The sequence below is a fragment of the Glandiceps talaboti genome, chromosome 3 (genome assembly GCF_964340395.1).
Source record: "Glandiceps talaboti chromosome 3, keGlaTala1.1, whole genome shotgun sequence".
Classification (NCBI taxonomy): domain Eukaryota; kingdom Metazoa; phylum Hemichordata; class Enteropneusta; family Spengelidae; genus Glandiceps; species Glandiceps talaboti.
In genome coordinates this window covers 2,486,922-2,512,814 of record NC_135551.1, presented here as the reverse complement: position 1 = coordinate 2,512,814, position 25,893 = coordinate 2,486,922, and the positions used below count along the sequence as shown (strand labels likewise).

Sequence of the window (25,893 nt, the reverse complement as noted above, 5' to 3'; positions counted from 1 at the left end):
TGACCTCTCTTCCTCCCCTGAGGATTCCCCAAAATCCTTGCTATGAGATGCTGCAACTGAAATAGCATCAGGATCAGTCATCCTCTCCCTGTGAGAAACACGTTGAGAACTTAAAGGAGTGGCACCCCCTGTGCTCATATCAGATGTGGGTGCCCCCGCACGTGTTAATTCTGGGTGGAGAGCCGACACAGCCTCTAAAACTGCCTGTCTAATGACTTCTGTATCAATAGAAGCAGGCTGATGATAAGCTGAACGACTTGCCGGTTCTGGCCGTTGGTGGCGCTCTACACCTTGCCGGCTCTCGTCATAGTAAGCATGTCGACGATCCAAATCAATGCGTCGTTCATGGTCATAGTGACGTCGGTAACGCCTTCTGTCACCCGACGGTGATGTCGATGATGAATGTCGACGCCTATACCGTTTAGAACGTCTATAATAAGACGACCTAGAACTGGGTGACTCGGAACTGGAAGAACGATAATGCTTTCGTTTGTGTGACCTCTGACCTCGACGTGATTTCTTATGTCGAGAGAGAGACCTACCTCGCCTGCTTTTATAGCGACGAGGACTGTAATCCGAATGAGAAGATGACGAGACCGTACTATCATGACTCTCACGTCTCCTCCGCCTACACGGGGACGGAGAACGTGAACGTGAAACTGAACGATGTCGCGGTGAAAGACGCACAGACACTCGTTCATCGCCAGGCATTGGTAATACAGCATTATTAGTAGTATTACTTGGCGTATTACCTAACAATGGCTCTCAAAAAGTCTCCGTTCTCATAACATTGGAGCCACTACCTAGACTGGTAGACAAACAGGGAGCCGGTTCAGTACCGTTACCTTGACTACCGACACAGGCAGATCGCGTTGAACCAGTGTCAGACTTACGATTGCCTATTAACGGAGAGTCGTTACGATCAGACTGGTTGTGAAGGTGCTGAGTTAACGAACCGCCATTCACCCCAGTTGACGTAGAGGTACTAGTTTCGCCCTGAAAAGGACGGTTTTGCCCAGTCGGTGCAGTCTTACCTGTTGTTGAATCTGAAAGGGAAGACATAGCATGGCCTGCACCGGCTGGCGAAGTACTAGACAAAATGGACCTACCTTTGCGACGCGTCTCCTTACCTTTGCCGTGATCGACGCTCGAACCGAGCTCGGCCCACAATAGCGGGTCCCACGACATACACACAGTGCACGGAGCATCGCTAGAACACTGCCGACAATTCCGGCAGACAGAATGGTCATCCCGATTTGCCATAGAATGACCGCAATCCCCTTTCTTCTTACCCTTAGGCATGATGATAGGGAGAAATAAAAAACAATGTATCAATAAACGGTATATACGAAAGGCGGGTAATAAAACCGCCCACACTACCACGATCTAGAAAACGAAAATCTTCACAGAAAAAGTGAAGAAAAATCAGCGAACAGATTTACAAAAAGGTTGCTAGACAATATATTGTCAACAAAACCGCAAACCACAAAAATTCACTGATCAGCAGGGGAAAAACACCGGGTTTCTGGTACACTAGATAACACTACGTGTTTCACACTGTGTTCCAAAAAAAGCAACTGGTCTTCCAACGTTGAGGGCAGTAATTGTAGGAGGAGGTAGATTAATAAAGTTTTTATTGGAAAAGCATCGGGAATTGCAAGCAAATCCTATTGTAAGAATATTTAGGTGAGTATCTTTCCGGAAACAGAATATGTGATTATTTGGCTGTTGTTATGGGGGTGGTCTTGTTGCTAGGCACATTTGCATACATTTTTGGAATGTTTTTATTCATTTGTCTTTCAATTTCTGTTGTTACCTTTGCAATATACATGATCATTTGGCTGTTGCTATGGGCATGGTCTTGTTGCTAGGCAAATTTACATACATTTTTGAATGTTTATTCAATTGTCTATTAATCCCTGTTATCTTTGTGAAATATGTGGCCGTTTGGCTGTTAGTATGGCCGTGGCCATGGTTGCTAGGGATATTTGCATACATTTTTTAAATGTTTACTCACTTGCCTACCAGAAGATGTTGTTATTTAACCAAAATATACTGCCATTTGGTTGTTGCTAAGGGCGTGGTCATGGTTGCTAGGGCCAATTTGTCAACATCTTTTGAAGAAAATCTGCAGAATAACACTTTCAGAAACATCTCACCAAGTTTCAGACTCATTGACCAAGTACTTTTTGAGATATAAGTTTTTGACCAAAAATGAACATTTTTACACCTAATTTGCATATCACTCATGGAATCATTGTATGTTTAATATTTCTTCGCCCATACATCCCTAAATGCATTCCCATTAAATTTCAGCCCAATCTGCTCAGTGGTTTTGGAATGATAGATTTTTGACCAAAAGACACATTTTAGCCCTAATTTGCATATCACTGATGGGACCATCATATCATGAACAATTCTTAGTAAAAACACCCTGAAGAATGTTACACCCAAATTTCAGCCCAATCTGCCCAGCAGTTTTTTGAGTTTAAGTTTTTTGACCAAAAATCACATTTTTTTACCCAAATCACAAACCGGTGGTAAGATCATTTTGATTTGAACAATTTCCCAACTAGACACCCAAGGTAATGGACCCACCAAATATCATGGCAATCGGTTCAGCGGTTTTTGACTTTAAGTTGTTTACACACACACACACACACACACACACACACACACACACACACACACACACACACACACACACACACACACACACACACACACACACAGACAGACAGACGCCGGCGATGCCTATAGCACTATTGAACCTCAGTTCAGTTGTGCTAAAAAGTGTATTATGAATAGACACATACAACTACGCATGTAATGACTTTGATCTTCATATTTGGCAGGATTGCTAGGTTGACAGAACACTTTAGAACTAATGTTACTGGACCCACTGACGTGGATTTTTTAAGACAGCTACTAAATCAGCTTCTTGGGATCCATCTTTAGGTTCATGCATGTATTCCCATCGCTGCAAAGAAGATTTGTTAAACATTATTGTAAAATAAATGTCAAAAATATCCAGGTTTACAGTATATGTTTGTGCATTTCTCAGTCATTTACTTTCCCATATAATGCTTCCATCTGATCAAATTAATATTTTACCTCAGTAACTGTCACATGTTAAATATTTAGTAGTTTTGAAATCATGTATTATATATATAAAAATACAATTACTTACAGCAGTGAGTGGTAGAGACATTAATATACTTTCAGTTCTGGATCCTGGTGTATACAAACCAAACTTAGTACCTCTATCATAAACTAAATTGAATTCTACATATCTAGAAAAAACAACAGATAGCAAACTATATGAGATCAAATACACTTCAACATTAGATTCACTTTGATACTTGTGTCACTCTGGGAGATGAAGTGTTATGACACTGGTACTCCAACCTTTGGTTTACTAAGATAGACACAAACTAAATCTATTGGTCTTCAATGTAGTAGATTACACAAGTGGGTGATAGCTGTTCCTCTGTTGTGTGCTTCTAATCACTCTGTGATCAACATAGCGGAAACATTCAAAATCTTAAAACAGCACTGCAAGTTCATGGAACTCTAAATAAACTAGTTTTCAGAGCCTGAGACTATAATTAAACCAATGTGCATTAAATAACTTATCACATTCGTATCAACATGTTGTGTCAATAACTTTAATTTGTATCTATCTTAGAAAAAGACTACCAAGGTAACTTGAAATACTCTCCTCTACGTTGTTTTATATATACTTTTATTTGCACTTCTTGTTGAGACATTTGGAAAAAAAACATGATAAATGTTTATTTACTTTCTCGATTCAAAAGTGAAAGTTTAATGTCATTGTTCTTTTCATTCTAGACAAAAGTTACACTCTGAAGGATTTAGATGAGATATCCCAAAAGAGTTCATTTAAATACCATCTGATATGGAGCCTAGCGGTGCAATTATTAATGAATATAACAAATCACATGACAATAACTACAACTGCCAACATCGAAGCATTGACGAACGGAACATGTTACAAACATGGAAAGCAAACAACTGAATTGGAGTAATAACACTTTACACAGCTTGTTTGAAGTACAGAGACTTGTATTACATTTCATCATTTGATAAGCCTTAGAACAGTTTTATGGCCTCTTTTCATAACACTTAACAGTTCACATTCACAAAAATATTTGAAAGTTCCCCTGGAATTTCATGTACATGTAAAGAAGCCATAAAACTGTTTTTATCAAATGGTGAAATGTAATTGTCTCTGTACTTCCAACATGTTGTACCAAGTGTTATTACTTCAACATGTTGTGCCAAGTGTCAACCTACATACACAGTGTCAACCTACACACATACACAGGGACAACCTACATACATACACAGGGACAACCTACATACAGACACTGTGTCAACCTACGTACACAGGGACAACCTACATACAGACACAGGGACAACCTACGTACACAGGGACAACCTACATACAGACACAGGGACAACCTACATACAGACACTGTGTCAACCTACATACACTGTGTCAACCTACATACATACACAGGGTCAACCTACATACACTGTGTCAACCTACATACAGACACTGTGTCAACCTACATACACTGTGTCAACCTACATACAGACACAGGGACAACCTACATACAGACACTGTGTCAACCTACATACACTGTGTCAACCTACATACATACACAGGGTCAACCTACATACACTGTGTCAACCTACATACAGACACTGTGTCAACCTACGTACACTGTGTCAACCTACATACACTATGTCAACCTACATACACAGTGTCAACCTACATACACTGTGTCAACCTACATACATACACAGGTTCAACCTACATACAGACACTGTGTCAACATACGTACACTGTGTCAACCTACATACACTGTGTCAACCTACATACATACACTGTGTCAACCTACATACACTGTGTCAACCTACATATATACACTGTGTCAACCTACATACACTGTGTCAACCTACACACACAGTGTCAACCTACATACATACACAGGGTCAACCTACATACACTGTGTCAACCTACATACATACACTGTGTCAACCTACATACACTGTGTCAACCTACATACACTGTGTCAACCTACATACATACACTGTGTCAACCTACATATACAGTGTCAACCTACATACACTGTGTCAACCTACATGCACTGTGTCAACCTACATACAGTGTCAACCTACATACACTGTGTCAACCTATTATAAATGCTACTTCTCTTTTCTCCTTCTGCTTCACAAATTCTCACATCCTATAATTGAACAAATCTGATATTGTGATAACAATAAGTCAAATATTTTACTGACTCACCTGCCTCTTCGTAATAGATGCCATTTCCTGTATGACAAGAAAACAATTGAAGTTTATTTTGAGTTCCAATATTCACAAAATGGAAAATTACATTTGTTTAATGAAACATAGGAAATATTGAGTACATAAATATTTCAGTGGAAATATATAGGCTTAAATGTACTAAAAATTTGATTTGAGTTTTAAATGCTAGTCAAGGTACGGCCACTAAGAACAACTGTCAATGTATGGCCACTGAGAACACTTGTGACGGTATGGTCACTGAGACAAAAAGTGAAGGTATAATGGTCAAAAAGAACACAGCAGCATTCATACAGATATCCTGAGTATGTTGCAACGGTGGTGTACTCACAAACCATGAAATTGTGTCATAAAATGTCTGACTGACATAGCTATACAATTAAAGCTATCTCCCAAATCTTGAACTCAATGATGACAAGACACCATGATCTACTAAATGTAACCTGGACTGTGAAGGGTTGAATTTTGATGATTTGTCTTACCTCTGTCTCCATCCATAGTTGTCAGCTTTGTGTTTCTTTACAATGGGAACATAGGATGGCAACACTGCATTACCACAGGACTAATAGAAGACAATATATGTTAAAATAATTTAATTCCATTATTTTTTAAACAATAATCTAACAATCTGATATGAATCTCATGTTTATTCTTTCATCGCTGTCATACAGAGACATGATTACCTTGGTATTATTACAATTAAAGGGGAACAGTCTGTAACCTAACGGATTCAATAGCTCATTTAGTTTATGGAAGACATGATTACCTTGGTATTATTACAATTTCAGTCTCTACTTTCACTGTTTGTACATATATACTTTCAGTCTCTACTTTCACTGTTTGTACATATATACTTTCAGTCTCTACTTTCACTGTTTGTACATATATACTTTCAGTCTCTACTTTCACTGTTTGTACATACATACTTTCAGTCTCTACTTTCACTGTTTGTACATACATACTTTCAGTGTCTACTTTCACTGTTTGTACATACATACTTTCACTGTTTGTACATACATACTTTCACTGTTTGTACATATATACTTTCACTGTTTGTACATACATACTTTCACTGTTTGTACATACATACTTTCACTGTTTGTACATACATACTTTCAGTCTCTACTTTCACTGTTTGTACATACATACTTTCAGTCTCTACTTTCACTGTTTGTACATATATACTTTCAGTCTCTACTTTCACTGTTTGTACATATATACTTTCAGTCTCTACTTTCACTGTTTGTACATATATACTTTCAGTGTCTACTTTCACTGTTTGTACATACATACTTTCACTGTTTGTACATACATACTTTCACTGTTTGTACATATATACTTTCAGTCTCTACTTTCACTGTTTGTACATATATACTTTCAGTGTCTACTTTCACTGTTTGTACATACATACTTTCACTGTTTGTACATATATACTTTCAGTCTCTACTTTTACTGTTTGTACATATATACTTTCAGTCTCTACTTTCACTATTTGTACATATATACTTTCAGTCTCTACTTTCACTGTTTGTACATATATACTTTCAGTCTCTACTTTTACTGTTTGTACATATATACTTTCAGTGTCTACTTTCACTGTTTGTACATACATACTTTCAGTCTCTACTTTCACTGTTTGTACATACATACTTTCAGTCTCTACTTCCACTGTTTGTACATATATACTTTCAGTGTCTACTTTCACTGTTTGTACATATATACTTTCAGTCTCTACTTTCACTGTTTGTACATACATACTTTCAGTCTCTACTTTCACTGTTTGTACATATATACTTTCAGTGTCTACTTTCACTGTGTGTACATATATACTTTCAGTGTCTACTTTCACTGTTTGTACATACATACTTTCAGTGTCTACTTCCACTGTTTGTACATATATACTTTCAGTGTCTACTTTCACTGTTTGTACATACATACTTTCAGTCTCTACTTTCACTGTTTGTACATATATACTTTCAGTCTCTACTTTCACTGTTTGTACATATATACTTTCAGTCTCTACTTTCACTGTTTGTACATACATACTTTCAGTCTCTACTTCCACTGTTTGTACATATATACTTTCAGTCTCTACTTTCACTGTTTGTACATACATACTTTCAGTCTCTACTTCCACTGTTTGTACATATATACTTTCAGTGTCTACTTTCACTGTTTGTACATATATACTTTCAGTCTCTACTTTCACTGTTTGTACATACATACTTTCAGTCTCTACTTTCACTGTTTGTACATATATACTTTCAGTGTCTACTTTCACTGTTTGTACATATATACTTTCAGTGTCTACTTTCACTGTTTGTACATACATACTTTCAGTGTCTACTTTCACTGTTTGTACATATATACTTTCAGTGTCTACTTTCACTGTTTGTACATACATACTTTCAGTCTCTACTTTCACTGTTTGTACATATATACTTTCAGTCTCTACTTTCACTGTTTGTACATATATACTTTCAGTCTCTACTTTCACTGTTTGTACATACATACTTTCAGTCTCTACTTCCACTGTTTGTACATATATACTTTCAGTGTCTACTTTCACTGTTTGTACATATATACTTTCAGTCTCTACTTTCACTGTTTGTACATATATACTTTCTGTCGCGATGAGCCAATTATGTTAATTCCTAAAGTATGCAAATCAAACTGATTATATATTCAATTACTAAATTACAGCAAATTCATCGCGATCGATTGATTGATTTAGACACTTTCATATTATTTCATATTTGTTATATATTACTGTAACTCGGAATAGACTATTATATACATATTTGGATATTTGAACAGCATCAGTAAACAAAGACACTGAACTCCTAGTAAATGCACATACAGTTTGTGCACACCTTATATTTATATGTTGAGATGTAACTTCAAGTAGCGTTTTTCCTTCCTTCATACGATTAAATACACACTTCAGTATAACCCCAGCGTTGTTGTGTAAAGGATGGTTCTAACTGTGAAGTGATGTCTGAATGTGTGTGACCACATAAGGTGCCGAAACCCGGGATCCTGGAAGCTGAGAAGTTCAAAGGTCACCTCGAAGAAGCTCTCCCAGAAGACGCTGACTGATGCCAGCCTAGAAGAAACTCTCCCAGAAGACACTGACTGATGCCAGCCTAGAAGAAACTCTCCCAGAAGACACTGACTGGTGCCAGCCTAGAAGAAACTCTCCCAGAAGACGCTGACTGATGCCAGCCTAGAAGAAGCTCTCCCAGAAGATACTGACTGGTGCAGCTGAGAAGAAGAAGAAGCTCTCGAAGAAGATACTCGCCTAGAAGACGCTGTGTAAAGAAAACTAGTAGACAAGCTTTGCATAGACTGGTGAGTGAACTCCAAGAATCTTGGTGAGTACTGAATTTCTACAAACTCTACTCCCCGGGGACAAGATGTCACTCTCATATATGAAGGGACTAAGAACCAGATACAGAAACTTACTTGGGAAGGAAACAGATAAAGCAGATGCCCTTCTGAAGCGATATGTGCCCGATGATGAATTAAAGGGGACACTATGGAAAGTCAATGCAGTAACTATGAAAATAAAAGATTACTTAGAGAAATTTGAAGAAACAAATGAAAAATTGTCACTACTTATTGAAGATAAGGGATCTGAAGAGGAAAAAAGGGGTTTTGAAGAAGAAGAAGAAACTAGAACTAGTGTAATGATAGCAGAAATATCAGAATGTTTGGGTGAATTGTCGGCATTTGAAAGACAGTTACAAGAAAGAAAGGAAGAATGCCAGCCAGGTATCACTAAACAATTGGAATCTATGTTTGAACTTCAAACTCAAATGCAGACACAAACTAAACTACTTCTTGAAGCTCAGCAACAAGCAAATTTGTCACCCCACCATACAAGTCAACATTCTCCCAGTAGTAATTCAGCAAACGTGAAACTTCCCAAACTCGAAATAACGTCATTTAATGGGGATATACTTAAATGGATTGAATTTTGGGACTCCTTTGCATCAGCTGTACATTACAATACTAGCCTTTCACCGATTGATAAGTTCAACTACCTGAGAAGTAAACTCACCGGTGAAGCATTGAACTCATTGTCTGGATTAACTCTTTCGAATGAAAACTACGAGATAGCGGTCACTATTCTTAAAGAAAGATTTGGGGATGAACAAACAGTAATTAATACTCATTATACAAGCTTAATGGATCTATCTCCATCTCCGAACCAGTTGACTAGATTACGTTCCTTACATGATGCACTAGAGAGACACTTGAGAAGTTTAGAAGCCCTTGGTCAAAACGTAAATCAGGAAATTTTCATTTCAATGATTACATCAAAACTACCCAAGGAAGTACTTTTACAGTTAGAGATGCAGAAAGGTGCAGATAGTAGGTGGACAGTAATGAAGTTAAGAAAACTGTTTGAGTTGTACATTACAGCCCGAGAATCCGCTGAACGCCAGTCAACTGCTGCAGCTACCCCTGGTACATATGAAAGAAAGTCAATGAATGTAACACATTATGGTACCAAACCGTACAGCAGACATTTGAGAACTTCAACTGAAGCATTGGTAGTTGGTGCAGAACAAGAACCAAGGTATAAGCAAGCTCCTAAGAAGGTATGTCGATTCTGTAATAAAGCTCACTGGAGCGATGAGTGTCAAGAATACCCCACGGTAGAAGATAGAAAGGAGAGAATAAAGGGAAGTTGTTATATTTGCCTGAAGAAAGGACATATGATCAGAGACTGTAGAGTAGATAAAGCCTGTAGACATTGTCATCAAAGAAGAAATCATCATCGAAGTCTATGCCCATTAAGATTTTCACTAGGTAAAAGAGAATCATCTCCTCCCAGAGCAGAACCAACTTTTGATGATGGCGAACCTAGACAAGAAAGGGCACTGATGGCAGCAGGAGAAGTGGTCTTGATGCAGACAGCAACGGCAAGTATCAGAAAACCAAATTCTCCACGAGACTCTAAGAACGTTAGATTACTGTTAGATACTGGTAGTCACAGATCTTATATCACAGAAACTTTGGCAAGACAGTTAAATTTAAAGCCAGATAGAATTGAAGAAATACCCATAGTTACATTTGGTAGTGACAAGGCGAAGATAGTGAAGACCTCACTCACTAAACTACAACTTAAACTAAGAGATGGAACATTTCTAACTATGACTGTTAATATAGTACCGAAGATAACGGGAACAATACACAGAATGCCATTAAGTATTGAGACGTGTACAAACTGGGGTTTCCTTTGGAGAGGTATCCCTCTAGCCGATGATATACCTACAAAGGTTGAGACGTCAACTATAGAGCTACTGATAGGGAATGACTATTATCTAGATTTGATTCTTCCAGAGAAGATAAAGGTTCATGCTGGTCTACATCTCCTTGGATCAAGACTTGGTTGGCTATTGGCTGGTCGAACAAGTGGTGAAGCAAGCAACTCAAGTGAGCCTAGCATGCTGATTCTACCCATGGGCAACACGCTTGGGCCAGATTATAATACGATCATCACGAGTAAAGACAGATCACTACCAACCAAACCAAACTTGGAAGACTTCTGGAATCTGGAGACGATTGGTATAAAAGACTCCTATCAAGACTACTTGGAAGATGATAAAGCTCTCCAGACATTTAATCAGACAGTTACACAAAGGGAAAGAAGATACTATGTAAAATGGCCATGGAAGGACGAAGAGGTAGAATTACCAGAGAACTATAACTTGGCATATGGTCGTCTCAAGACACTACTCAGAAGGTTAGTCCAGAATCCAGATTTACTTAAGAAATACAATGGTATTATTGAAGAACAAGAATCACGAGGTATCATAGAGAGGGTCACAGAAGAAACAGAAGAGGGTAGTAGAAAACATTACATTCCACATCATCCAGTGGTAAATCCTACTAAGGCAACAACTAAAGTTAGAGTGGTGTATGATGCTTCCGCTAAGACTAAGAGAAATCAGAGAAGTCTAAATGAATGTCTGTATCGTGGTCCAGTAATACTGCAGGACTTGTGTGGATTACTACTTAGATTTAGATTGCATCCTGTTGCATTTGCTGCTGATATAGAGAAAGCCTTCCTACAAGTGGGATTAGATACTGAAGAAAGAGATGTTACTAGATTTCTATGGTTGAAAGACCCAAATGATACTAATTTAATTGGAAATCTACAAGTATACAGGTTTTGCAGAGTACCGTTTGGAGTGATATCCAGTCCTTTCCTGCTTGGTGCTACTATCACATATCATTTGAATCAAGTTGGAAGTCCTGTAGCTGAAAGGATCAGAAGAGACCTGTATGTAGACAACATTATAATTGGTACTAGTAGTGAGAATAAAGCCAAAGAGTTCTACACCGAAGCTAAAGATATCTTCAAGGAAGCATCAATGAATCTACGGGAGTGGATCTCAAACTCAGACACATTCCTGAACTCTATTCCAAATGGTGACCAGGCAAAGGGTGTAAAGGTCAAGGTTCTTGGTACTTCATGGGATACGAAGAAAGATACAATAATTATCAGTGGTATGGAACCAGAAACATTCTCCAACTGTTCAACAAAGAGAGAGGTACTGAAAGCTATTTCTTCAATATTCGACCCATTAGGTTTATACACCCCAGTTACTATCCAGGCCAAAATCTTCGTACAGAACTTATGGAGAGAAAACTTAGATTGGGATGAAGAACTCGACACAGAGAAGATATCACAGTGGCATAAGATAAGTAAAGAACTGAAACTGCTACAAACTCATGAAATTCCACGTTTTGTAGGATTAAGTCAAACTGAGGAAGAAGTTACTTACAAACTTTACTGCTTCTGTGATGCATCGATTCATGCATATGCAACAGCTGTTTACTTGTGTATTGAAACGGAAACTTCATGTAAGGTTCAACTGATATTCTCAAAGTCTCGACTTAGTCCATTGAAGGGGATAAGCCTGCCAAGACTTGAATTACTGGGTGTTTTGATTGGAGTAAGAGTCATCCAATTTCTGCAAAAGGAACTTGAAATTCCGATATCACAGAAAGTAATATGGAGCGATTCTCAGTGTGTATTGTATTGGATCAATACAAGGAAACCACTGTCAGTATTTGTAGAGAATAGAGTACAAGAAATCAAGTCACACAGAAACATTAACTTTCGATATGTAGCAACTAAAGATAACCCAGCTGATTTGGCAACCAGAGGGAAGACACTTAGAGAACTTAAAGACAGAGAAGAATGGTGGCAAGGTCCAGCATGGCTAACTACTCGACAAAAGATGTGGCCAACATGGAATACTACAGAAATTAATGGAGAAACTTTGGAAGCCGCTGAGACAGAAGTTAAAGGACCAAAGGTACTGTATGAAACTGGACTTGTGTCTGGGGAGGCACCTGCGGTTACGGAGAATACTTGTACACCATTTGATATCAATGTAAACAACTACTCGTCACTTACAAAACTCATCAGAGTAACAGCGTGGGCTATGAGATTCGTAAACTTGTTAAGAAGTAAAAGAAGAAATAGTTCACTCACACCTGAGGAGTTAAGAGAGGCAAAACTAATGTGGGAACTTCATATTCAGCAAAGAAACTTTCCTGAAGTAGTGCAAGCCCTGAAGAACAAGAAGAAGAAGAATAACTTAATAATACAACTTGGGTTACAGTTGGACGGAGATGGTGTTATCAGATGTCATGGAAGACTATCAAATGCAGAACTAACAGAAGGAGCAAGACAACCAAAACTACTGCCAAAGAAGAATCCATTCACCAACCTTGTAATTACCAGTCATCACAAGAAGATACTTCATTCTGGCATCTCTCAAACTCTGGCTCAGATTCGTCATGAATACTGGATTCCACACGGACGCTCTGAGGTAAGAAGAATCCTTCAAAAGTGCATGGTTTGTAATAAAGCTGAAGGTGGACCATTTAAGATGCCAGCAATGCCTCCTTGGCCAAGAACTAGAGTTTCACAGTCAACACCATTTACTTACACAGGACTTGACTACCTTGGGCCAATGTATATCAAGGACACAGAAATATGTAAAGTGTGGATATGTCTGTTTACTTGTTTGGCAGTCAGAGCAATTCACATGGAAATAATTAGAGACTTGTCGACTGAACAATTCCTGTTATGTCTACGAAGATTTATTGCAAGGTATGGAACACCAAAGGAGGTGACTTCAGACAATGCTCCTCAATTTAAATTGGCGAAGACTACTGCAGACAAACTATGGAGAGATGTGACCGTTGATCCTGATGTCAAAAGTTATGTAGCTGACCAAGGTATCAAATGGAACTTCATAGTAGAACTAGCTCCATGGATGGGTGGTTTCTACGAACGATTAGTTGGATTGGTGAAGAGACCTCTCCGGAAGTCAATTGGAAAGGTATGTTTAACCTATGATCAATTGCAGACTATACTGGTAGAAGTTACAGCAGTGGTAAATTCACGACCCCTGGTGTATATAGGAGATGATATAAACTCTGGAATTACTTTGACACCGTCACATTTTCTTACAATGAATCCAAGAATTGGTATTCCTGTAATCGACGATGATGGTGAAGACTATACTTATCATACAACTCCAAGTTCAACAGAGAAGTTACTTCAAATATGGAAAAGAGGACAGCGATATTTGAACCAGTTTTGGAAACTTTGGAAAGAAGATTATTTGTTAAGTTTGAGAGAAAGAACCAGAACTTTATTGACAGAACAAAGAATTCAAGCTCACACCAAAGCAAATGTTGGCGATGTGGTACTTATCAAAGACAATTTACCACGTGGTGCTTGGAAATTGGGAAAAATCACATATCTTATCCCTAGCAGAGATGGTGAGGTGAGGGCAGCAAAAGTAAAGCTACCCTCTCAGAAGATTATCAATCGACCACTGAAGTTGTTATATCCCATCGAGTGTCCTGATGTTCCTGAGCAGAAGACTACAACACAAGATGATGATCTATTGCAGAAGAAAGATATATTATCTATACCAAGGCCAATGCGTCATGCTGCTATGGAAGCCAGGAAGAAGATGAAGCATTATATTAACTTGGTGGATAATCCGGATTAATTTCTACCCGTCTGGGGAGTGTCGCGATGAGCCAATTATGTTAATTCCTAAAGTATGCAAATCAAACTGATTATATATTCAATTACTAAATTACAGCAAATTCATCGCGATCGATTGATTGATTTAGACACTTTCATATTATTTCATATTTGTTATATATTACTGTAACTCGGAATAGACTATTATATACATATTTGGATATTTGAACAGCATCAGTAAACAAAGACACTGAACTCCTAGTAACTGCACATACAGTTTGTGCACACCTTATATTTATATGTTGAGATGTAACTTCAAGTAGCGTTTTTCCTTCCTTCATACGATTAAATACACACTTCAGTATAACCCCAGCGTTGTTGTGTAAAGGATGGTTCTAACTGTGAAGTGATGTCTGAATGTGTGTGACCACACTTTCAGTCTCTACTTTCACTGTTTGTACATACATACTTTCAGTCTCTACTTTCACTGTTTGTACATACATAATTTCAGTGTCTACTTTCACTGTTTGTACATATATACTTTCAGTCTCTACTTTCACTGTTTGTACATATATACTTTCAGTGTTTGTACATATATACTTTCACTGTTTGTACATACATACTTTCAGTCTCTACTTTCACTGTTTGTACATATATACTTTCACTGTTTGTACATACATACTTTCAGTCTCTACTTTCACTGTTTGTACATACATACTTTCAGTCTCTACTTTCACTGTTTGTACATACATACTTTCACTGTTTGTACATACATACTTTCAGTCTCTACTTTCACTGTTTGTACATATATACTTTCACTGTTTGTACATACATACTTTCAGTCTCTACTTTCACTGTTTGTACATATATACTTTCATTCTCTACTTTCACTGTTTGTACATACATACTTTCAGTCTCTACTTTCACTGTTTGTACATATATACTTTCAGTCTCTACTTTCACTGTTTGTACATACATACTTTCAGTCTCTACTTTCACTGTTTGTACATACATACTTTCAGTCTCTACTTTCACTGTTTGTACATATATACTTTCACTGTTTGTACATACATACTTTCAGTCTCTACTTTCACTGTTTGTACATATATACTTTCAGTGTCTACTTTCACTGTTTGTACATATATACTTTCAGTGTCTACTTTCACTGTTTGTACATATATACTTTCAGTCTCTACTTTCACTGTTTGTACATATATACTTTCAGTCTCTACTTTCACTATTTGTACATACATACTTTCAGTCTCTACTTTCACTGTTTGTACATATATACTTTCAGTGTCTACTTTCACTGTTTGTACATATATACTTTCAGTGTCTACTTTCACTGTTTGTACATATATACTTTCACTGTTTGTACATACATACTTTCACTGTTTGTACATACATACTTTCAGTCTCTACTTTCACTGTTTGTACATACATACTTTCACTGTTTGTACATACATACTTTCAGTCTCTACTTTCACTGTTTGTACATATATACTTTCACTGTTTGTACATACATACTTTCATTCTCTACTTTCACTGTACATATATACTTTCACTGTTTGTACATATATACTTTCACTGTTTGTACATACATACTTTCACTGTTTGTACATACATACTTTCAGTCTCTACTTTCACTGTTTGTACATATATACTTTCACTGTTTGTACATACATACTTTCAGTCTCTACTTTCACTGTTTGTACATACATACTTTCACTGTTTGTACATACATACTTTCACTGTTTGTACATACATACTTTCAGTCTCTACTTTCACTGTTTGTACATACATACTTTCACTGTTTGTACATACATACTTTCAGTCTCTACTTTCACTGTTTGTACATACATACTTTCAGTCTCTACTTTCACTGTTTGTACATATATACTTTCAGTGTCTACTTTCACTGTTTGTACATACATACTTTCAGTCTCTACTTTCACTGTTTGTACATATATACTTTCACTGTTTGTACATACATACTTTCAGTCTCTACTTTCACTGTTTGTACATATATACTTTCACTGTTTGTACATACATACTTTCAGTCTCTACTTTCACTGTTTGTACATACATACTTTCAGTGTCTACTTTCACTGTTTGTACATATATACTTTCAGTCTCTACTTTCACTGTTTGTACATACATACATACTATATATATAACATGTACATAGCATGTTTACTACACATGTCGACATACATCATTAGCTGGTTATACCTCATAGTCCTCGTATTCTCTGCTTGTCTTCAGAATATTTTCTAACTATTCAGGTAGCTACATCCTCCAAAAGTTGTTATCATGGTTTTCCGGCATCCCATGGTTAAATTTACATCAAATATATGTAAATAAAATGATGCATCTCAACAGTGCAGTAAACAGATTATAGGGCTAGGAGGTACAACCAGCTAACAATGTATCCTGACAGTGCAGTAAACAGACCAGTACATAAATAATTCTACTTTCAATGTTTGTACATACCGATACATAGTTTCTATTTATTACTGCAAAAAACATACAGATTGTCACTTTAATTGAACAGATAATTTGTCATATGAGTTGAATGTCTCTTGTCAAATATCACTAACATCACTAAAACTTCTGAGTATAAAAATGTAGAAAATATCCTACCTGTATAAACTGAAAAATGTAGAAAAATATCCTACCTGTATAAACTGAAAAATGTAGAAAATATCCTACCTGTATAAACTGAAAGACGTAGAAAATATCCTACCTGTATAAACTGAAAAATGTAGAAAATATCCTACCTGTATAAACTGAAAAATGTAGAAAATATCCTACCTGTATAAACTGAAAGACGTAGAAAATATCCTACCTGTATAAACTGAAAAATGTAGAAAATATCCTACCTGTATAAACTGAAAGACGTAGAAAATATCCTACCTGTATAAACTGAAAAATGTAGAAAATATCCTACCTGTATAAACTGAAAGACGTAGAAAATATCCTACCTGTATAAACTGAAAAATGTAGAAAATATCCTACCTGTATAAACTGAAAAATGTAGAAAATATCCTACCTGTATAAACTGAAAAATGTAGAAAATATCCTACCTGTATAAACTGAAAAATGTAGAAAATATCCTACCTGTATAAACTGAAAAATGTAGAAAATATCCTACCTGTATAAACTGAAAAATGTAGCAAATATCCTACCTGTATAAACTGAAAAATGTAGAAAATATCCTACCTGTATAAACTGAAAGACGTAGAAAATATCCTACCTGTATAAACTGAAAGACATCTTCTTGAGATGGACTATCTAAGTCATCAAAGAAAATACCACCAACACCACGACACTCCTCTACAAAAACAACAGTGGTGCTAATTACAATACAACCCAACCTGTGTGAACGAGTTGGAATCTCATTTCCCAAGACTCTCGTTTGGGGCAGTCTCGAGGCTGGATAACTGAGACTATTATCTTTGCAATATGCACCAATCATTGACTGTTGCTAAAGGTCTTGTTGCTAGGCACATTTGCATACATTTTTAAATACTACTTATTCACTTGGTCCACCCAAATTTGGCTGTTGCTATCAAGGCTATGGTCATGGATACTAGGGCCAGCTGTGTCAATGCCTTGAACATTATCTACTGAATAACACTTTTAGGAACATCCCCACTATATTTCAGCCCCCATTACCAAGTAGTTTTCAAGATACAAGTATTCGACCTAAATTCACATTTTAGACCTAATTTGTGTATCACTGATGAGACTGTGTTGTGAATTCTTCTTCATCTATACGTCCCCATTAAATCTGCTGCCAAACCTGCTCAGTAGTGCTATATTTAATACACCTGATATAAATGCTAATACCAAGTGTGGCACACTGAAATCACTTGACTATTTCAGATTATACCCTATACAGTGATTTCGCTATACAGATTTGAACAGGTTATTAAACAGTGCATACCATACGTGTACATACAATATCTGATGCTGTTGTGGATCTCTAAAGAACTCATAAGAGGTGACCTTTGACCTAAATATGACCCCTGACCTACCTCTGTGTGGAATATAGAAGTATTTGTCACACCATTTCTTAAAGTTTTCATAATGCTTTGGATCATGTTTATCACAGGCATCTTTTAGGGTTGAGTGGAAATGAACAACATCCTGTAAAAGATTAATAAAGACAGATTTTAATGAGTCAAGGTCAAAGGTTAACAGATCAAGTTACAATATCATATTGATATATTATTTCCCTTTAGTTTCCTTCATTCAGCCATATAAAATGAGATAAGGGGTCAGTTTAAGACTTGTTTCAAAATCCTTATATCATGATTATTTCTAGTTAAACAGATATTGGACATATTATACCCATGCTAGTATTGATAATAATAGACCTCTAAATTAGTCTGCCTATATGCAGTTTCAAAGAGTTGCTTTTTCATACCTGTTCTTGTATTTACCAAGGACAAGTTTTAGTAAACCATACTGTGATGTCAAGCTACACACACTGTGATGACAAGCTACACACACTGTGATGACAAACTACACACTGTGATGACAAACTGTAAATTGTGATGATAGCTACACATAATATCATAAACAGAACAAGCTACATACACTTTGTTGACATGCTACACACACTGTGATGATAAGCTACACACACTGTGATGACAAGCTATACATTGTGATAAGCCATACATACTAGTCAGTATTAAGCTACACACACTGTAACTACAAGATACATACACTGTGATGACATGCTACACACACTTTGATGACATGCTACACACACTGTGATGACATGTTACACACACTATGATGACAAGCTACACACATTTTGATGAGAAGGTCTGATAAGAACTCTCTGATTATTTCCTACCTGTTCATCTAGGTAGTATGGTGTGAGATCAGTACCACCACCAAACCACCATAATGTTTTACCATCTGGCTTTTCTACTTCAAAGTATCGATAGTTAAAGTGAATAGTTGGAACCATAGGATTCCTCTGTAAATAAACACAAATAGCTGAAATGTTTAACTGTGTTCTCTTTGGTCATATTATGCACTGTTAGTTTAGATAGTGGACTTTATAATAGAAGTAGGTCATTGTAGAACACCCCCCCCCCCCCCAATACTTTACTTCTATGTGACTGAATGGAGACATGATTTAAACAAAATTGGTGGCAACAAATAAATGCCATTCAGTAAAAATTATGTGAGCATAAAAAATAATGCTTAGCGTACAGTTCTTTTCTTCATATTACTTGTAAACATGATTTAAAAGAAACTGGCAAAGAAATTGGGCCCTAAACATGTCATCTGATTTTCCTTTGGGTTTATTCATATATTCTGAATAGAAAAGGGTTTCTTCAACATCTGTAGAAATTCCTGTACTTTGAGCAACTTCTAAAAAGTCAAATTACAACTGTTTCTGTTAAAATATTGGATAGAAATGGACACAGTACGACCTCAACTTTTTCCATCGATTCAATTCAAATGAGTATGCCAATTTTTATCATTTTTTTTCACCACTAAAATATACATGTACTAATAATATATGGCGGACATCAGAAAGACAAAAGATTATCCAATTTGGCCACTAGGGGTGCTGTTTCAAGGTAGTTTTAATAGCTTTCTTGACTCGACTGGTGGCCACAAATACTGACTGAGATCTCATTTGAAAAATTTGAAAAATTTGTAATTTTCAAGTGATGCTCAGCATAAGTCGTCGATATCTTCATCAGACACACCAAATAGTTCTGTTTATTTTGTCTTCAGTTACATAATTTCTGAAGAGGTTTCAGACACATTTTGTAGAGTGTTTCATGTACATGTACTGATAATGTGGCTGGCACCAAAGACCTAAGTTTTATCCCTTATTTTAACCTAAGTTTTATCCCTTATTTTAACCTAAGTTGGCAACTACATGTATGTTAATCCTCTTTAATCCAAGGGGTGTTTGTTTGTAAACTAGTAAGTATAAGTTGGGGTGTTTGTTTGTAAACTAGTAAGTATAAGTTGGGGTGTTTGTTTGTAAACTAGTAAGTATAAGTTGGGGTGTTTGTTTGTAAACTAGTAATTATAAGTTGGGGTGTTTGTTTGTAAACTAGTAAGTATAAGTTGGGGTGTTTGTTTGTAAACTAGTAATTCTAAGTTGGGGTGTTTGTTTGTAAACTAGTAAGTATAAGTTGGGGTGTTTGTTTGTAAACCAGTAATTCTAAGTTGGGGTGTTTGTTTGTAAACTAGTAATTCTAAGTTGGGGTGTTTGTTTGTAAACTAGTAAGTATAAGTTGGGGTGTTTGTTTGTAAACTAGTAATTATAAGTTGGGGTGTTTGTTTGTAAACTAGTAATTCTAAGTTGGGGTGTTTGTTTGTAAACTAGTAATTATAAGTTGGGGTGTTTGTTTGTAAACTATTAATTCTAAGTTGGGGTGTTTGTTTGTAAACCAGTAAGTATAAGTTGGGGTGTTTGTTTGTAAACTAGTAAGTATAAGTTGGGGTGTTTGTTTGTAAACTAGTAAGTATAAGTTGGGGTGTTTGTTTGTAAACTAGTAAGTATAAGTTGGGGTGTTTGTTTGTAAACTAGTAATTCTAAGTTGGGGTGTTTGTTTTTAAACTAGTAAGTATAAGTTGGGGTGTTTGTTTGTAAACTAGTAATTCTAAGTTGGGGTGTTTGTTTGTAAACTAGTAAGTATAAGTTGGGGTGTTTGTTTGTAAACTAGTAAGTATAAGTTGGGGTGTTTGTTTGTAAACTAGTAATTATAAGTTGGGGTGTTTGTTTGTAAACTAGTAAGTATAAGTTGGGGTGTTTGTTTGTAAACTAGTAATTATAAGTTGGGGTGTTTGTTTGTAAACTAGTAATTCTAAGTTGGGGTGTTTGTTTGTAAACTAGTAATTCTAAGTTGGGGTGTTTGTTTGTAAACTAGTAATTCTAAGTTGGGGTGTTTGTTTGTAAACTAGTAATTATAAGTTGGGGTGTTTGTTTGTAAACCAGTAAGTATAAGTTGGGGTGTTTGTTTGTAAACTAGTAATTCTAAGTTGGGGTGTTTGTTTGTAAACTAGTAATTCTAAGTTGGGGTGTTTGTTTGTAAACTAGTAAGTATAAGTTGGGGTGTTTGTTTGTAAACTAGTAATTCTAAGTTCGGGTGTTTGTTTGTAAACTAGTAATTATAAGTTGGGGTGTTTGTTTGTAAACTAGTAATTATAAGTTGGGGTGTTTGTTTGTAAACTAGTAAGTATAAGTTGGGGTGTTTGTTTGTAAACTAGTAATTCTAAGTTGGGGTGTTTGTTTGTAAACTAGTAAGTATAAGTTGGGGTGTTTGTTTGTAAACTAGTAATTATAAGTTGGGGTGTTTGTTTGTAAACTAGTAATTATAAGTTGGGGTGTTTGTTTGTAAACTAGTAAGTATAAGTTGGGGTGTTTGTTTGTAAACTAGTAAGTATAAGTTGGGGTGTTTGTTTGTAAACTAGTAATTATAAGTTGGGGTGTTTGTTTGTAAACTAGTAAGTATAAGTTGGGGTGTTTGTTTGTAAACTAGTAAGTATAAGTTGGGGTGTTTGTTTGTAAACTAGTAATTCTAAGTTGGGGTGTTTGTTTGTAAACTAGTAATTCTAAGTTGGGGTGTTTGTTTGTAAACTAGTAATTCTAAGTTGGGGTGTTTGTTTGTAAACTAGTAATTCTAAGTTGGGGTGTTTGTTTGTAAACTAGTAAGTATAAGTTGGGGTGTTTGTTTGTAAACTAGTAAGTATAAGTTGGGGTGTTTGTTTGTAAACTAGTAATTATAAGTTGGGGTGTTTGTTTGTAAACTAGTAAGTATAAGTTGGGGTGTTTGTTTGTAAACTAGTAATTATAAGTTGGGGTGTTTGTTTGTAAACTAGTAAGTATAAGTTGGGGTGTTTGTTTGTAAACTAGTAATTATAAGTTGGGGTGTTTGTTTGTAAACTAGTAATTATAAGTTGGGGTGTTTGTTTGTAAACTAGTAATTATAAGTTGGGGTGTTTGTTTGTAAACTAGTAATTCTAAGTTGGGGTGTTTGTTTGTAAACTAGTAATTATAAGTTGGTGTGTTTGTTTGTAAACTAGTAAGTATAAGTTGGGGTGTTTGTTTGTAAACTAGTAATTATAAGTTGGGGTGTTTGTTTGTAAACTAGTAAGTATAAGTTGGGGTGTTTGTTTGTAAACTAGTAATTCTAAGTTGGGGTGTTTGTTTGTAAACTAGTAAGTATAAGTTGGGGTGTTTGTTTGTAAACTAGTAATTCTAAGTTGGGAGAAAGGAGGAATTATAATACATTTGTACTTAGTTGGTAACCATGGTTATTATAATACTTACAGGATGTATTACAACACTGATACCTGCAGCAATGACCTATTACAGTTTTAGTCCTTAGTTGGTAACCATGGTTATTATAATACTTACAGGATGTATTACAACACTGATACCTGCAGCAATGACCTATTACAGTTTTAGCCCTTAGTTGGTAACCATGGTTATTATAATACTTACAGGATGTATTACAACACTGATACCTGCAGCAATGACCTATTACAGTTTTAGTCCTTAGTTGGTAACCATGGTTATTATAATACTTACAGGATGTATTACAGCACTGATACCTGTAGCAATGACCTATTACAGTTTTAGCCCTTAGTTGGTAACCATGGTTATTATAATACTTACAGGATGTATTACAACACTGATACCTGCAGCAATGACCTATTACAGTTTTAGCCCTTAGTTGGTAACCATGGTTATTATAATACTTACAGGATGTATTACAGCACTGATACCTGTAGCAATGACCTATTACAGTTTTAGCCCTTAGTTGGTAACCATGGTTATTATAATACTTACAGGATGTATTACAGCACTGATACCTGCAGCAAAGAATGGTAATGGACCTTCACCAATATCTTTTCCCCTGTAACAACACAGATATGTAAGTGGTTTCACATATATACATGTAAGCTATGGTTACAACTGGCAGGCAACAAATTCTTGTTATATCTCATCTTATCTTATCTTATCTTGTCTTGTCTTGTCTTGTCTTGTCTTGTCTTGTCTTGTCTTGTCTTGTCTTGTCTTGTCTTGTCTTGTCTTGTCTTGTCATATCTTGTCATATCTTATCATATCTTATCTTATCATATCTTATCTTATCTGACTTATCACATCTTATCTTATCATATCTTATCTTGTCATATCTTATCATATCTTATATCTTATCTGACTTATCATATTTCATCTTGTCTTGTCATTTTTTTAAATTAAATTTTTATTTCTTTTATAATACAAAAAAAAATACAAAACAAAAGAAAGACAAGGTAAGAAAAAGCCAAAAACAGGAACATTAGAAAAGAGGAGAACCTAGCCCAGTATTGCAATATACATTACATTACATTTAGATGCAATCAAGGTAGATGAACAGATAAAATAAAGTTGACAACAAGTTATATTACAAATATTCCTAAAGGCTATCAATTATCTTTTTTGTCTTTGGTTCATAGGCATAACACTCTAGAAGCTTCTTATAGTTCTTGAATTTGTCAGCAAGGACAGTGATCATTGGTTCAACTTTGTTCACTTTGCAACTAAAAATATATCTCTTAGTCAATAAACAGATAATATTCCAACTGTAGACATTAGGGTTTGTGGCAATATTTCTTTTTCTGAAAAAGTTGTATTGCAAAGATTAAATACAAAGTTCCAGACCCGTTTAACAATTTGACAATGATAAAATAAATGTCTCAAAGTTTCAGTTTCTAAGTTACAGAAGGTACATCTCTCATGATCAAGGAGTTTTCGAAGGAAAAGAAATCTATTTGTACAAATTATGCAATTGAGCATTTTCTATTGAAAAGATTGAAGCGATACATCATCTGCAATTTTTTTAATCTGTGCAAAGTAATCCAAAAATTCATCTTATAGATATATTAAATACCTCACACCACTTGAGACTTCTCCACACATTTCGGAGGCCTTGTCTTATTTTTTTACATTATTATCTTAAAAACGTTGTGTACATAGTTTTACAAATCTTGTCTGTAGTAATAGTATTATGTTGAAAAGTGTTTCGAGATTCAGAAATTAATGTAATTTCCCTTTTCTATGCTATTGGAAGTGAATCAATAATGCCATGGAAAGTCAAAAAATCAACAGGTAATCCATATTTTGTACAGAAATTAGTGAAAGACAAAAAATTGTCTTCTTCATCTAACAGGTCACTAATTTGATTAACTCCATTGTTTTCCCATGATATATACAACATTATTATTAACTTTAATAAAAGGGTTAAGCCATAAGACTTGATTCAAGTAATCAGCGGTATTATTTGGAACATAAGAGACCTCAGACCAGTTTTCGAAAACCTCCCGCCAAAAGACATTGTCCTTAAATTTGCGAGCAGTTACAATTTTAATCTGATGACTATTATGAAATCTCAAATAACTAGTATTTGAGTCTAACATAGAAGTGAAAAGACATTTCCATGAACTCTTATTCTTAGGATTAAAAACTTTTTGAAGCCAGGAAAGCTTTAAGGCCTTCTGATATGTTGACAGGTGCACCATGTTTAAGCCACCATCTATTACCTTCAGACAAAATCTATTTCTATTGATTTTATCATTGCCACCATTCCAGATGAATTTATAAAACAATGAGTTTAACGTAGAGATTGTACAGTTGTTAAATTTGGCAACACAGATAGGTAGTGCGTAAGTTTCTGTAATGCCATTGTTTTAATGATGGTAATTTTCCCCAATAGGGTTAAAGGTAGTCTGTAAGGTACGCCGTGACGGTGCGCCCTCAACCATCGGCCAACCCCTAACAATGAGAGATGTTAGATGTGAGAGGAGGCCGGTGAGGGCGAAACGTCACGACGTATCTTACAGTCTAGGTTAAAGGACGCTTGGACCGGGTCATTAATAGTCTCTCTCAATTTCTGAAATTTTAGGATCGTAGTTCAACTTGGAGATATCATTTAAATCAACGTCAAAAATGCAGCCAAGCACCTTGAATGGTTGATCAATCCATTGTAATTTTTTCTTGGGCAGCATAACCTTCTTACTGTGACTAGAAGCCCCTACAAATTATTTTTGTCTTCTCGCTGTTAACCCTTGGCCAGAGACATTGGTGAACCTGTCAAGAATATCTAGAACCCTTAGGCAAGGCTTTTCTCTGTCCCATCAAGAAAAAGGAAAGTGTCATCTGCATATTGACCAAGGAGAACATTACTATTATATAAACTGATACCGCGAACATCAGTATTACTATTATATAAACGGACATCAGAGTCGTTTTTAAAGTATATGTAAATAGGTTTCCAAAGTTTCCGACTTTTTGCCTGCAAATGACGTAGTTTTCATAGGTGATTAAAGATTTTTGTGACATTTTTGACAAAAGTACAATATTAATAACGCAAAATTGATTTTTTTTGGGAAAAATTCTGGAAATTGCAGAAGTTGTTTATGTATTTCATGACATCACAACCGGAACGAACTTCAAATATGTCCGATTACATAACAA

At 35.8% G+C, this 25,893-nt stretch overlaps 1 protein-coding gene across 1 annotated transcript in view; it reads right to left on the bottom strand.

Moving 5' to 3' along the window:
• Positions 1–2,800: 2,800 nt before the first annotated feature.
• The window catches only part of LOC144432805 (oxygen-dependent coproporphyrinogen-III oxidase-like), a 68,887-nt gene continuing 45,794 nt past the window's right edge, over positions 2,801–25,893 (bottom strand). Inside the window, exons 8-15 of the mRNA XM_078121085.1 lie at positions 23,227–23,293; positions 19,255–19,380; positions 18,428–18,539; positions 17,644–17,723; positions 5,839–5,918; positions 5,336–5,362; positions 3,191–3,293; positions 2,801–2,980 (exon numbers count right to left, since the gene is read on the bottom strand). Of these exons, the coding sequence (XP_077977211.1) occupies positions 2,891–2,980; positions 3,191–3,293; positions 5,336–5,362; positions 5,839–5,918; positions 17,644–17,723; positions 18,428–18,539; positions 19,255–19,380; positions 23,227–23,293 (685 nt within the window). The 3' untranslated portion in view covers positions 2,801–2,890. The remainder of the gene's footprint in view (positions 2,981–3,190; positions 3,294–5,335; positions 5,363–5,838; positions 5,919–17,643; positions 17,724–18,427; positions 18,540–19,254; positions 19,381–23,226; positions 23,294–25,893) is intronic.